Here is a 16,012-nt window from a genome sequence, read left to right on the forward strand (position 1 = left end):
CATGGTGTATTAACCGACCCTCAAGTGGTTCAGAAAAAGATATTATGACTATATATATTTTTTCATATACATACATAAGTATGTATGGAGAGGGAAAGAACATGAACATAAATGATAGAGCAAATAGGGTAAAATGTTATTAGAGGTGAATCTAGGTAGAATCTCGGTGAATCTATATGGGTGTTCTTGTCCTTTTGTAAGTTGTCTGAGTTTAAAGTTATTTACAAATATATTGTTTTTTAAAAAAACCCCTCTAAAAAGTCAAGTTCATCAACAGTTACTGGTGCCCTGAAAAATAAACTTACTAACCTGGAACAACTTACTAAACTGTTTGATGGCAAATCAATGAAGCAGGACCATATTTACTATTCCAAGGATAGACTGGACAAAATCATCAGAAACATCTTGTCTGTGTTGCACAGGGATTATTAGGACTCTCGGGCATCCAATCTCAGAGAGTAATTTCAGGGGCTTCAGAGTTTCTAACAATTGAGCACACAAAGGCACCACAAGAGGCTGCCGTTGAGTAACTAAGGGCACCTATCCTCACCTACTAAGAGCAGGTTCCTGAAGTTCTCCAGCATCACATCTCGGTACAGCTTCCTCTGGACAGAGTCTAGCAGCTCCAGCTCCTCTTCGGTAAAGACCACAGCAACATCCTTGAATGTCACCATCTCCTACAATGCCAAACACACGCACACTAAGTTTACAGAAGAAGGGCAGTGCTGAGAAAGTGTAAAGGATTGTAAGCTGTTCTGGAGTATGGGCAACTTGAGTCAAATTTACATAGTTCTCTTCTGTTTGCCTTCTGTAATGCTAATACCATTCACCAAAAGGGCTGCAAGAAAAGAAATCCTTGCACTTTGAAATTACTTCCTTTTGTTAGCACTTATAAGTAAGCCTCTGGAACTCTGTTGCACCCTAAGTTACCAATATTTTAAATTGTATTAATAATGTCATTTGCTCCACAAAAGCTTTAGTTCTAACAGTGACTGATGCTACCTGTTTCTCCTCATTTACACACGCACACATCACTTATTTAATTTGTCAAATTTACAGGGTATCAGTCACCCTTACTGCTCAAATATGTAGCTCATCCTCTGTGCTCATCTGGAGACTGTTGCAGTGATAGGCACAGCTCTGGAGTCTGACTGCCTGTGTCTGGATCTGGGAGCTCTGTCCAATGCTAGCTCTATGATCTTGGACAAGTTTCCTATCTTCTCATTTGTATGGTGAAACTTATACCACAGAGTCCTAGTAATAAAATGAATGACCACATGTAAAGCATTGAAAAACAGTGCCTGGCACACAGTAAGTACTCAACAAATGTTAGCTACATTATTAATATTTTCATCATATCTTCTATCCCATTTTTGGGCTGCAAAGTAATTCAGAGAACTAATGGTCTAGAATATAATGATTTAATCCAACTAATGCACACTTAGTTTGAGGTTACCTATATGAACAATGTTGCAAAAACAAGAGCCTGATACATAAATGATACTAAATGCCTGTTGTTATTTTTTACCCTTGGCAAAGAAGGGGGAAAAAGATGTGTCCACTCACTGCAAAATGAGGTCACATGTAAAATGGCAGAAATGAAAACCAGCTCACCTGGAATTTGGTCATTTTTCTCTTTCTTTTTCTAGAGAAAGGCAGAGACCTGAGAAGGCAGAATAGGGTAATACGAAAGAAGCCATGATTAAAAGGGAAATGTATCTTTGTGCAAATTAGAAAAAGGTGTCCCTTCCCCCAGCAGATGTGGCCACACACCTGCCTTAAGGAGCAGGTAGCATGGGTTGGATTCCAGCTACCACTTGGCTCTCCTGGCAGGGTGCCCTCATGCATGCAGCAATCTGCACAGCTGTACCCAGTAACCTCACATGCCTTACAGCTCCCAGCATGCTCATTCTGATCCTGGGAGAGGTGGGAAACGAGAGGTAGTGGCATGTCACGTACTGGTTAAAAGTGTACTCTGGGGACAAAATGTCTATGTTCAAACCTGGTGCTGCTATATACTTGCTGAGTAACCATGGTTACATTCATGAACCTTTCTAATGTTTCAGTTCTGTCATCTTGCAAAATCCAGACCATACAGTGCCAACAATATATGATGTTATTAGAATTATCTGTGTGCATAGAAGAAACCTATCATAACCGCACCAGGGGTCTCTATTTCCTTGCAACTATAGAGATGCAGATAGCATTCTGTATCACAAAATTGCCCTGGCAAATGTATTTTGTAAGACATTTGGACAGCAGAGATTACTGCTCTGTCCCTGGAAAGTCACCCTTAACTTCGGAATGTCTGTAGCTCTGGCTTCTTACTTTTGTTTGTTGCCACAGTATATACTATATACATTGAGACCACCCTTATGAAAAATACAGTGGCTGGTAAATATTCTTCCTGAGCTCAGGGGAAGTTCAGTGGTACATCCCTCTTCCCACAGGGTACAGCAAAAGACTAATGAAACCTGTGAGACTACTACATTTCTCATGGTAAACAAAACTGTGATCCTCTGTCTAGACATGACGAAATCTCATTGGTGATGAGAACACCTAGCCTGCAGGGTTGTTTGTGGGGCTGCGTGTGCTCCTCTGTGAAAAGCAGCTCAGTGCTTGACCCTGGGGAGGACTGGACACCAGGAGTTTAATTTCATGGTTCTTCCTCAAGGTTTGTTACTTTACTTACTGTTCTCAGGCAACTTTAAGGCTATCTGTGGAAGAGAAAGAACTGAAAAACATAAACTGAACATTAACTGTGGGTAAGGCAGAGCCCTCTAGCACCACCTCAAAGAGAGGTGCACTACTTCAGTAGTGGAGGGAGCACTCCAGCTCCCTCCTCCTCCACCTGGCCTCCGCTGTAGAATCCACAGGATGTAAGCACAACTACCAAGGACAAGTATGAACTTGGCTGCGTAATCAGCAGTAAAACAGCTGAGTTTTCTTTCACTTATCCAATATTTATGGATTGCTTTCTAAAAGGGATACAGTGCCCAGAGAGATGCCAGGATAGAGGGTGCACGGAGTCCTTTGAGAGAGCATGGAAGGGCCCTCAAACCCATACATGATGACGGAGGATGGATGAGGATGGAGGAAATGAGGGCTGATCTTAGTGTTGGAAGATGACTGACCTATATTTGCCACTCAAAGAGAAAGGAGTCATCAGACTATTGAAACAGAATGAGAGTTAGAGGGTATCTAGGGCAAGAGAGGAGGCAGAAAATGTGGTGAGAAGACCAACTCATATGCTTTAAAGGAACTCCCTCACTTAATCCCACAACCACCCAAGAAGTTGGGACAATTTGTAACTCCTTTTACTGTTGAGAATATTGAGGCATCAATATTTTAAGCTGCTTTGTCATTTTATCTAACAGAACAGCCAGGACTATTAGCCCAGTGTCTGTGTTCTCAATTACTAGGACAGTGGCTCTTAAGCTGCCAGCTCACCGGTATCAATGGGGAGCTTTAAAAAAGAATACCAATGCCCAGACCCAAGTCCAGGATCTATGAATGAGGATCTGTGGAAGAAGAGTTTTTATGAAATCCCCCAGATGACTACAGTGTGCAGAGAGGATTGCAAACCACAGACCAGGACATACATAGAGGCAGTTTGCAGGATAAGCCCATGCAATTAACCACTAGGCCATTTGGCCTCTCAAGAAAATTGTCAGAGAACACTCAAGCCAGGAACAGAGAAGGTCCTGGGAGCCAGGCCTCTTGATTCCCAGATCCCCATTTCTCTCTTTTAAAAGATGCTCTTGGAGCCGTCACTAAGAGGAAGGAGCAGTAACATGCGCTGTGGATGTCTGCAGTTACGCACTCCGTGTGAAGACAGCCTTCCAGTTTAGACCTCTCTGATCACCTTTATCAAGCAGGGGGTCACTAATCAGCCAAGGGACTTTGAGAATTAAAAAGAAAAGGGAATCCTTGTTAAATATGAAATCACACAGTGGTCGTCCTATAGACTATTGTTGCTTCTTCATGTTTGATAGAATTAAAGCCTGATTATGTTCCTTTCTTGGTTAAAACGTGTGCACAGCTGCCTTTGGGATAAAGTCTAGATTCTTAGCAAGCCACACAGGAATCTTTCATGTCTGTCTGCTCATTTTCTCTGCAAATCTTCTCTCCCCTTTGATCTCCAGCCGTGTAAATTACTTGATCTCATAAAAAAGTCTCCAGGCCCTTGCATGTGCCATCCCTCCTGCACTCCTTTCTCTTTTCACTTAGAGCAGGGGTTAGAAAGCTTTCATAAAAAGGACAGATAGTGAATATTTCAGGCTTTGTGGGTCACGTGCTGTCTCTGTCCAATATTGTTCTTTCTTTTCACAACCCTTCAAATGTAAAAATCATTCTTACCTGAAGAGGAGACATACAAAAACAAGCCACAGGCAATTTGTCCACTCCCATCACAGATCCTCTTAGCTTTTAACACTGAGCTTGTAGGTGCCCCGCACTATGATACCTTTAAGAAGGTTTTGCTGAAGCCTTATTAGCTCCTAAAACTCATTTGGCCAGCCTAATGAAAGCAGAATGCTTTGGCCAAGAATCAAGCTACAAGAATCAAGCTGCCAAGCTTCAATCCTGACTCTACCACACTGGCAGCATAAACTGACACATATTAATTAACCTCTCAATGCCTCTGTTCTTCATCTGTAAAATGGAGATAAAAGTTGGGTTGTTATATGAGTTCAATGCATCACAATATTAGAAAGTCAGTGTGAGTGATAATAAAATCTGATCAATGTTAGCCATTGTTACTACCATCCTCATTATTATCACTATGAAATAAATCTAGAAGCTGCTCATTAGCTCTGGTTTGTTTCGAAGTATGTTTATTTTAGGTCAGTAATTAACAATAGGTGTACATCACCCTTTCAACATTCTGAAAAATCTATTGGCTTCAGCATCCCCCCAAAACTGGTCAGAGATAAGGGACAGGGAATATTCACATCTTTTATTCTCCCACATCTATTTTCAGAAAATTTGAATATACTATTACTGAGTTGAAGGTCCCTATTTCCTGCTGCCTGCTGGAAAGCTGCACCAACCACAGATAGGTACCAAATAATTCCTCTCTGCCAATCCCTATGTTTGGTAATAAGCAAATGGAGAATTTGACATAGTTCCCACTGCACAGAAATCTGTAGCCAAGTGGGAAAGGCAGATCAGAAATAAGCAGCAGAAGCATCGGCGAGCTCCAAGACAGGTCAACAGAAACAACCAAACCTGAAGCACATGAAAACGGTGTGCATTCTGTTGTTGATAGAGTGCTCTACAAATGTCAATGAGGTCAAGATGTTAATAGTATTATTCAGGTCTTTTGAATCCTTACTGGTTTTCAGTCTTCTTGTTCTACTGATTACTGGTAAAAGAGTGTTGAGATTTCTACACGGAACTGTGGGTTTCTCTATTTTTTCTTTTAATTCTGTCAGTTTTTTTTTCATGTAACTGTTGTTTTGTGGGTACACATTTAGGATTGTTATGTCTACTTGGGGAACTGACCCTTGGCGTAGTGTCCCTCGACATCCCTGGCCTTGGTCTGAAGTCTACTTTGATATTAATATAGCCACTCCATAGTATAGCTCCTTTTCTTTTTTTAACTTTTAAACTATTTATGTCCTTGTATTTAAATGGAGTTCTTTTAGACCGCATATACGTGGTTCTTGCTTTTTATCCAATCTTACGATATATTTTAATTGATGTATTCAGGCCATTGGCATTTCCTACAATTATTGATATAGCTGGATTTCTGTCTACCATTTTATTATCTTTTTTCCTGTTTGTCCTCCCTGATTTTGTCCCTCTATTACCCCTTTTTCTGCCTTCTTTTGTGTTGATTTTTTTTTTTTACTATTCCATTCATTTTATCTATTAGCTTTTGGCTGTATGTCATTTTTTTTTCCAGTGGTTGCTCTAGGGTTGTAATATACGTATCTAATCTTTCACAGTGTATTTAGCATTACTGTTTTACTACTTTTTGTAAAATGCAGATGCCTTACCAACAAATAGTTCCCCACTTTGTTTAATTTGTATATACTACTCTATATACACAAAAACCTCTAGCCAAGAAAGTTATAATTTTTATTTAAAAATTCATGCATATTTTAAAGAGTAGAAAAACAGTATTTTATATTTGCCAAAAAACTTACTATTTCTGGTGCTCTTTCATCATTTCTGAAGTTCCTAGTTTCCATTTAATATCATTTCTATTCAGCCTAAAGAACTTCCTTTAGTGCTCCTTTTAGCACAGGTGCGGCATTTTTTCCCTTCATTCCTGAAGGACATTTTCACTGGATATAGAATTTTGTACCGACAACTCCTTTAAGAATCTTAAAGATGTTTTTCCAATGTTTTCTGGCCTCCATGGCTTCCTATGAGAAATCCACATATATCTGAATCATTGTTCTACCAGATATATAATGTGTCATTTTCTCTAGCTGTATTCAAGAATTTTTGTTTATTTTTAATTTTCAGAAGTTTGATTATGATGTATCCAGAAGTGATTTTCTCTGAGTTTATCGTATTTGGTAATCAATGAGTTTCTGGAATCTGTAAATTTATGTCTCTCACCAAATTTGGGCAATTTTCAGCTAGTACTTCCAAACAAACATTTCTCTCCTCTTCTCCTGAGACTCCAAAGACAGGAATACTAGACTTCTGATATTGTCCCACAGGTTCTGAAGGCTCTGCTCATTTTTTTTCAATTTTTTTCTCTCTGTTGCTCAAATCACATTTTTATACTAATCTATCTTCAAGTTCACTGATTCTTTCTTCTGTCATCTCCAGTCTGCTAGTAAGCTCACTGAATAATTTTTTTTACTTCAGATGTTATCTTTTTCATAAAACAAATCTTAATTTCCTAAGAATTCAAATCAGACAAAGTATTTTCTCTATAATAGATTTAAAGTAGAAATGAACAAGAAAAAGATATCTAGACAATCTCCAAATGTTTGGAAATTAAGCAGCATACTTCTAAGCAACCAATGAAATTAGTCACAAAAGAAATTAGATGCAGTGAAGTGGAAATACTTTTTAGAAAATAAATTAGAGCATATTTTAAATGGAATCAAGACTTAAATGCAACATATCAAAATGTAAGAGATGCAGCTAAAGCAGATATTATAGAGAAATGTATAGCAATGATGCAAATACTAGAAAAGAGGTCTTAAAGGCAAACAGAAAAAAAGGACATAATAAACCTAAGGCAGAAATCAATGAAATTTAAAACACAAAAACACTAGACAAAATCAAGCCTATCAAAATATGGCTGGGCCAAATCCAGCCCACTGCTTGTTTCTGTACAGGATGTAAGCTAAGAATGGTTTTTACTTTTTAATGGTTGAAAAAAATCCTGACAAGATTATTTTGTGATGTGACAATTAGGTGAAACTCAAATTTCAGTGTCCATAAAGTTTTACTGTAACACGGCAATGATCATTTGTTTACGTACGGCCTATGGCTGCTTTTGCATTACAGCAGCAGTGCTATGTAGTTATAACAGAGATCATAGGTGGCACTCTCATTTCTTCGTATCGTTGCTAAGCATAATTTAAACCACAGTGACTCAGCATTAGGTTAACTCAATTGGGTTAAATGCTGTTAATTGAACAGCATTTCAAGTACCATATGTATTGCTGTAACACAACATTTTAATTTTTGTATTACTAATACACACTCATCAAGCCAAACACAGGAAAAAAACTCCAGAAAAACAGACTTTGTTACACTTTAAAGGCACAATGGAGGTGAAATATTCTGTGAATGAATTAGATGACAAAGCTTATCATGCTTATTGTGCTTCCTATGCAGTGACAACATATCTATGCTAAAATAATCAAACATATGTCAACACTGTCACACTAAGCACTCATCACAATATTCTCAATTCACAATAAATGGTCAGAAAAATTAGAAAATTTTAAATAAAATGTCTCATCAGAGCAGAATTTCTTCACAAAAAAAAATGAAAATGAGGTAGCAACTACAGTACATTTTGATATTCGGATATTCAGCTTCTATTTCTGCCCCAAGCAAGGAAAGTAATTTGCCAGTGATGAGTTAATTAAATCATGTTTGATTGTAGAAGGCAAAGAAATGTGTCCAGATAAAATAAATTTATTTACGATCATTAGACTTTGGGCAAGACCAACTGCCCTGAGTTGAGGACAATGGGAACAACATTATGGTCCATTAAAATACAAGGGAAATGATTCTGATAAATTTTATTTGGCTCTTGATTTCACAGATGTTACTGATGTTGCTCAGATGTTGTGTATTCAAGGAATCAATGCCAAGTTTGAGTGGTTGAATAATTAGCCTCTAGGAACAGTCTATATGGAACAACCACAGGTGAAAATATTACCAGAGAAGGTACAAATATTAATTCAGTAAACCTGAGGCAGTACAATCTGCTAAGAAGTGTTAAAATTGATAATGGTAAAAGATATGTTGGAGCAGAAAAAGGCAGAGGTTGGATTTATAAAAACATGTATTTAAAGCCTATGGTTACTCATTGTATTATTCATCAGCAGGTACTTTGCAGAGAATATTTTAATCTATCATGTGCTATTGAACCAGTAGTGGCAACAGTGAACTTCATGCAAACTCAAAGATTTAACCATCATCAGTTTCATGAATTTCATGAGAAATAGAAAAATCCTGACTTGCCCTACCATATGAGAGTTCAATGTCTGAGCAGCATTGAAGTTTTATTGTGATTTTTTTAAATCTCAGGGCTGAGACTGAAATATTTCTGAATAAGAACTTCCCTCAAGCATTACTATTGATATAATACTGAATGACATTGGAAATTAGCTTTAGCTGTAGACTTGATAATGTTTCTTAATGAATTCAACCTAAAATTAAAATGCAAAACAGTACTTATTTGTGAAACTTAGAGTGTAGGAAAGTTATTGCAAAGACAATTAATGTCTGAATCACAGGTAATGCTAAACCACTTTACAAATTTCCGGTGCTGTCAAAAGTTAAAACAAGTAATATCTCAATTCCCGCATAAATTTGTAGCATATATGTTATCTGAGCCCAAACTTCAGAATTGTAACAGTGTTTTCAGACCTTGCAAGTGCAAAGGACCTTTCTGCATTTCAAAGTCCATTTCATTGTACACTGCATAATTCTCCTAACCTTCCATTGGAAGTGATTATTCTGAAATGTAGTGACACACTAAAAGGTAAATATCAAGAGTCTACAAGAATTCTTTAAATGTCTTCTGTATTAGTTTCTATTGCTGCTATAATAAATTACCACAAACTTGGTGGCTTAAAATAATGCAATTTATTCTTTATTAGTTATGGAGATCAGAAGTCTAAAATCAGTTTCTGTGGGTTAAAGTCAAGGTGTCAGCAGGGCTGGTTGCTTCTCATAGGAATCCATTTCCTTGCCTTTTCTAATTTCCAGAGGCTGCTGGAATTCCTTGGCTTATGGCTGCAGCACTCCAATTTCTGCTTCTGTTATCATGTCACTTTCTTCTAACTTTGATCCTTCTGCTTTTCTCTTATAAGAATCCTTGTAATTAGAACACTGGGCCCAACCAGATAATCCAGGATAACCTATGCATCTTAAAATCCATAAGTTTAATCACACCAGTAAATCTCTAATACCATGTGAAGTAACATTCACAAGCTCTGGGAATTAGGATATGGATATCTTTAGGGAGCCACTACTCAGTTTACCACAACTTTCAACTCATTAATATTCACAACTAAAATCATTTGCTTATGGATTAGTATCAGTTTTTGGTAGGACCTATTTAAAAAATTTCTTTTCAAAGATAAAATACGTAAAATCTCATTACAAATCAGCGTTAACAGATGAACATTTACAGTCAATTTTGATGACAGAGAATAGCAACCTTGAACTTCAATTAAGTTGTACTCAATCATTATATCTTAAATTTTGTCAATTAAAGTTTCCTCTCATTATATAAATACCTAAATAATAGTACTGATATTTCTAGTTAACTGGAAAAACTGAAATATTTACAATCTGGGCCTAAAAAAATAGGTTTGCTAGCTCCTGGACAAAATTAATTCAACCCACAGGGGGTTCTTTGCAAAGATTAGTAAAAATTAAACTCCTGATGAAGAACAAAAGAGAAATGACACAAATTACCAAAACCAAGAATGAAAGAAGGGATATCACTACAGACTTAACAGGCATTAGAAATATAAATGACACACGCACACGTATGTTTATTGCGGCACTATTCACAAGAGCAAAGAGTTGGAACCAACCCAAATGTCCAACAACGATAGACTGGATTAAGAAAATGTGGCACATATACACCATGGAATACTATGCAGCCATAAAAAATGATGAGTTCATGTCCTTTGTAGGGACATGGATGAAGCTGGAAACCATCATTCTCAGTAAACTATCGCAAGGACAAAAAACCAAACACCGCATGTTCTCACTCATAGGTAGGAACTGAACAATGAGGACTCATGGACACAGGAAGGGGAACATCACACTCCGTTGTGGGGTGGGGGGAGGGGGGAGGGACAGCATTAGGAGATATACCTAATGCTAAATGACGAGTTAATGGGTGCAGCAAAACAACATGGCACATGGATACATATGTAACAAACATGCACATCGTGCACATGTACCCTAAAAACCTAAAGTATAATAATAAAATAAAGAAAAAAAAGAAATATAAATGAATTAATATTAATGAATTCAAATGATAGATGAAATGGTTTAATTCCTTGAAAGACACAAAACACAAAATACTGATGCGAGAAATCAAAGAGAAAAATGAAAAAAATCACTTAAAATTCTACATGCTGCATTGATTCGTTCATGTGAAGTTATGGAAAAGGCAACGGGGTTGGGGAGTAAACCAGGGGTTTCCTGGAGTTAAGAGTTGGGGAAGAGTTTGACTACAAAAAGTTACCACAAGGGTATGTTTCTGGGCAATGGAACTGTTGTGAATCTTGATTGTGGTGGTGAAGTCTACGTGACAGTGCAATTGTCAAAACTCAGAAATATACACCAAAAAGAATAAATTTCTACTATAAGTAGGTAAGTTAAACAATAAATGTTAAAAAATTAAATAAGGCTGTTCTACAGGTACTTGTCAAACTTTTAAGTGCACAGCAATCACCAGCTCCAGTAAAAGTGAAGCAGAAAAAGCATTTGACAAAATACAATATCCACTCATGACAGAACTTTCGCAGACAAAATATAATGGAACTTATAAAAATGCTTTCCCCTATGATTAGGAACAAGGCAGAGATGTGTACTCTTGACATAACTATTCAACACTGTACTGAAAATCAGCCAGTGTAGTGAGGCAAGGAAAAGAAATAAAAAGCATACAGATTAGAAAGGAAGAAATAAAACTGACCCGATTAATATACAACATGTGTCTCTATGGAAAATCCCAAGGAATCTACCAAAAACCAAAAATTTCTAGTGAGTATAGCAAAGTCAGAGAATACAAGGTCAATGCACAAAAATCAGGTGTATTTCTATACACTAACAATGTACAACTGGAAACCAAAATTTTAAAACAATATGATTTAAAATAGCTCTAGAAGAATAAATTATATATTATACTTGGGCATATGTCTAAACAAAACATGTATAGATCTGTATGCAGACAATCATGGAACACTAATGGAAAAAATTAAAGAACACTTAAATGAAGGGACATGTTATATTAATGAACTGGAAAACTCAATGTGATAAAGACAGATCTACTGATTTAACATAATGTCAATGAAAATACCAGCTGAATTTTTGGTAGATATAAATAAGCTGATTCTAAAATGCATATTGAAAGGCAAAGGAACCAGAATAGCTAAAAACAATTTTGGGAAAAAAGAATAAATTTGGAGGAATCAAACTATCCAGTCTTAAGATTTACTATCAAGCTACAGTAAATATGATATCTTGGTACTGGTGAAGAGATACACACATAGATCAATTTAGCAGAACATGGTACAGAAATAACCCAAACAGGTGGTGTTGGGATGGTTGGTCATTCATATGTAAAGAAATAAATCCCAACTTAACCATCACATACTATAAAAAAGTTAACTCAAAATAGATCACAGATTTAAGTGTAAAACCATAAAACTTCTAGCACAAGAGAAAATCTTCATGACCTGGGGCTAGGCAGACTTCTTAGATATGACATCAAAAGCACAATCCAAAAAAGATAACATTGATAAATCAGATGTCATTAAAATTAGAAACTTTTGTTCTGCAAAAGACACTATTAAGAGAATGAAAAGACAAGCTACAGGTTGAGAAGAAATATTTGCAAATCACACATCCAACAAAGGACTTATATCCAGAATATATAAATAGCTCTCAAAAAAAAATCAACAATAGGAAAAATATAACCCAATGTAAAACTGGGCAAAGCATGCATACAGACACTTCAGCAAAGAAGATATAAGGATGGCAAAGAAACAACAACAAAAAAAGAAATATCTGCTGAACACCACTAGCCATTAGGGAAATGTAAATTAAAGTCACAATGCTTAGAACGGCTAAAATAAAAAAAAAAATAAGGAAAATACTAAGTGCTGACGAAGATGTAAATAAACTGGAACTTTCTACGTCATTAGTGAGAATGCAAAATTGTACAGATACTACAGTTTGGCAGTTTCTTATAAAGTTAAACATACATTTCCCATATGACCCAGTAACCCCACTCGTGGCTTCATACCCTACAGAAATCAGCATAAAAAAACTGTACATGAATGTTTATATCAGCTCTCTTCATAAATGCCAAAAAGTGGGGGGAAAAGTCTGTCAACCAGTGAATAGATAAACTGTGATATATCCATAAAATGGATACTTCTGTTAACCAGAAGTAAACAGAAATGAAGTATTGATACATACAACAACTTGGATGAATGTCAAGAGCAATTTGCTGAGTAAAAGAATCCAGTCTCAAATGTTACATATAGCATCAGTTCATTTATATGACATTCTCAAAAAGACAAAACTATAGAGTTTTAGTGGTTATGGTAGTTGCCAGTGGTTACAGGTATGGTGAGGGGTAATTATGAGGGAAGACATGAGGGCAGTTTTTGGGGTGATGGAACTGTTCTTTTTCTGACTACAGTAGTCGTTATACAAACTATGCCTGTGTTGTAATAGAATTGTACACCAAAAATAACAAAATAGTCAATTTTACTGTAGAAACATTTTTTAAAAACATGTTTTAAAAACCTGGAAACACAACCTCAGTTATAAGGCATAGTCTATAAATGTTGCTACCATTTCTAACAATTTGTTTCTTAGGAATTTTTTTTAGATTATCAAAACATAACCAATCATTGCTCTTCAACTCTTCAATACTCTGAAATAGTTGGTGGATTATATAACCTACCAATATTAAGTGAGATTAAGGAATATATCCAGGGGTTATTTCTATTCTATTTTGATACCTAATTCCAATTCTACACTGCAAATCCTTGATGCCAGCTGTCTGTTGAGTAGCTACTCTAACCATAAACCCTTAACAACCTTGTACGACGTGCTGGGCACATGGAGAAAAATATGACATGGTCCCAGAAATAGAAGAACTTTCAGTGTACGGATTTAGATAAAGAGAAATAAGAAACAAAGAGCTATAAGACTTAGGCAAGGCAAACTCTCTACTGGAACACAAAGTTCATCACCATCCTTCTCCAAGGTACAACTCTCTTGCGTCCCCTAGCTTCCTCAAGTAAGGACCATTCTGTAAGCTGCAACGAATGAAAACCTTAGAGTAGCTGCTGGCATTTCCCTTTCACAGTCTTGGATATAAGCAATTTATGATCATCAATATCTGACAATTATGACAATCAATCGAACAATATTATACTAAGTCGATGTTAGAGATTTGCTTTAAAATACTGAAACAAAAAAAAGGGGCAGGGAGTTGATACAAGACTGGCAAATGTTAACAAAGGTTGAAGCTGGGTGATGCTTCCACAGAATTATTTTAGTCATATTACATTTGGCTATGCTTATAAATTTCCATAGTAAAAACTTAAGGGAAAAATAAAAGCTATGAAGCCTATTTGGTTAAACATGGGTAAAAATCCAAAAAGAAGTCTACTGGAAGAGGAAAACATTGAAATATTAATATTGTTACTGTTATATCTTGTGGTTAGCATAATTAAATTTTTTCTTTTACACTTTCTATACTTTCTTAATCTTTTACAATATGCAATAATTTATATAATCAGAATATGAACTATAAATATTTCAAATAAAATTAAATTACAGATAACTAAAAAAATCAAAAATTCAAAGCTCATTAACCTCGCTTTCATGGTCCTCTAGAAAAATCCAAATATATCTTCTGAAGCTGATACTAAACACATCAAGAACTAAGGCAATGGATGGAAACTATTTGAATTCAAATCCCAGCTCAGGCTCTTACCACCTGAGTGACCTAAAGATAAACCACCTATGCTCTGTGTCTGTTTGCTTATCTTTAAGATGGGAATGGTGGTACCCAACTCAGCCTCAAAGGGCTCTTGTGAGGATTAAATATGTTAATTCATATCAAACTCTTAGAATGATCAGCACTAAATGTTTAAATACTGTCTTTATTACTCATGCCCAAGTACTCCCTCATCCGTTTCTGCATTTATTGAACAAATATCAGGGCATCTTCGAGCAGAATTTGCCAGTGAATGAAGGAAATATCGTCTTCCCTGGAAAGAAAAGATGATAAGTACTACTCAGGTGAGACTCCGCTGCCAAGTGCCAAAGGGTCATTCCCTCTTTCTCCCTGCAGCCTTTTTCAAGAAGTCAAGGCTAAAGAAGGAAAGGAGGATGGGAGAAATCAGAACTCCTGCATGAATTACAGTGGACTACCCAGACAGCCCGGAGTGATCCTCTCCTAAAGAAAAATCTCTCAGTGATCAGAAAAGGGCCAGGGATACTCTGCAGCGGGAGCTCTGACCCCATCCTGGGTTCACAGAAGCTTTCAGTGAACTGAGTCCTTCTCAGAAAATTAAAAAGTGCTAATAACAAGAGACCCATCTTCTACCACCTGTCAGGCTCTGTTCCAAGTCTTTTTATTTAACTCTCAAAAGAACTCCATTAGATAGATACCAGTACCATTTTAAAGAAAAAGAAACATAGGCAGAGAGATTAAGATACTCGCCTGTTATTATACTGCTAGGAAGTGGCAGAGCTGGCTGATGGTCAGGGGAAAGGGCTGGGGGAGTACAGAACCCAGGAGATCCCCAGTCTCTGCGATGTAGGATCCTGAACCCCCGGCGCTAAGTGGGGATGCGCCAGCTGCCCCACACTGGAGAAGGCTCATTCAAAGATAACACAAATCCCGCCCTTCGCCGCAAGTGGATTATCCTCCCCTAGAGCTACTGCCCGGTTGTTACTGGCCCCCAGCAAAACGAACATCAGTATGGACGGAAAGAGCAGGACGCAGGGCGGGGAGGGCTCACCTTTCTGGGAGGAACGAAGGCCGCGGCCTAGCGTACCTGGGGCGGAAGTGGCTCTGCCTACAGAGACCTCCAGGACTACGCTTCCCAGAATTCCCGACGGGATCAGGGAGACGGCCTCAGCCTCCTAGAGCGGAAGTTACCCGACTACACGGGGCTCCCAAACTACACTTCCCAGAATTCCTACAAAAACTCTCCACTTCTCTGCCTGCCTAGGACGCAAGTGCCGGTTGCCAAGCTGAGAGCCTAGATCATAGTTCACATGTGCCGGTCCCAAAGGAATTCCTTAACTCCCCCTTCCTGGAACCGAAATGCTTCCAAAGACAGAGAGCTTGTATATATATATTTCTCTGTTTTCCCCAGCGGACCGTGCATGAAAGGCACCTTTCCTGGCGCGTGTGTCTCTGACCCTGTGGATCTTCTGGACAATTACCGGAATTTCTTGCAGGGCAGCACTTCCCCTTAAGTCGTCTCTTTCTCGTTTGGATAGTCAGTATTTGTATAGTCACTATTCTCTTTTGGTTAGCCGTCTAATTTTATACTGCTAGTCCAGCTCTACTGCCTTCCCC

At 37.5% G+C, this 16,012-nt stretch overlaps 1 protein-coding gene across 3 annotated transcripts in view; it reads right to left on the reverse strand.

Moving 5' to 3' along the window:
* Positions 1-15,475, reverse strand: part of ZNF112 (zinc finger protein 112) — a 33,121-nt gene extending 17,646 nt beyond the window's left edge. Inside the window, exons 1-4 of one of the 3 annotated variants that reach the window (XM_030797383.1) lie at positions 15,447-15,475; positions 6,153-6,374; positions 1,615-1,663; positions 551-677 (exon numbers count right to left, since the gene is read on the reverse strand). In XM_030797383.1, the coding sequence (XP_030653243.1) occupies positions 551-677; positions 1,615-1,629 (142 nt within the window). In that variant the 5' untranslated portion in view covers positions 1,630-1,663; positions 6,153-6,374; positions 15,447-15,475. Of the gene's footprint in view, positions 1-550; positions 678-1,614; positions 5,437-6,152; positions 6,709-15,446 lie in introns of those variants that run through there. The other 2 variants (XM_030797381.1, XM_030797380.1) reach the window with 2 other exon arrangements.
* Positions 15,476-16,012: the final 537 nt, after the last annotated feature.

Source organism: Nomascus leucogenys, chromosome 17 (genome assembly GCF_006542625.1).
Source record: "Nomascus leucogenys isolate Asia chromosome 17, Asia_NLE_v1, whole genome shotgun sequence".
NCBI classification, from domain to species: Eukaryota; Metazoa; Chordata; class Mammalia; order Primates; family Hylobatidae; genus Nomascus; species Nomascus leucogenys.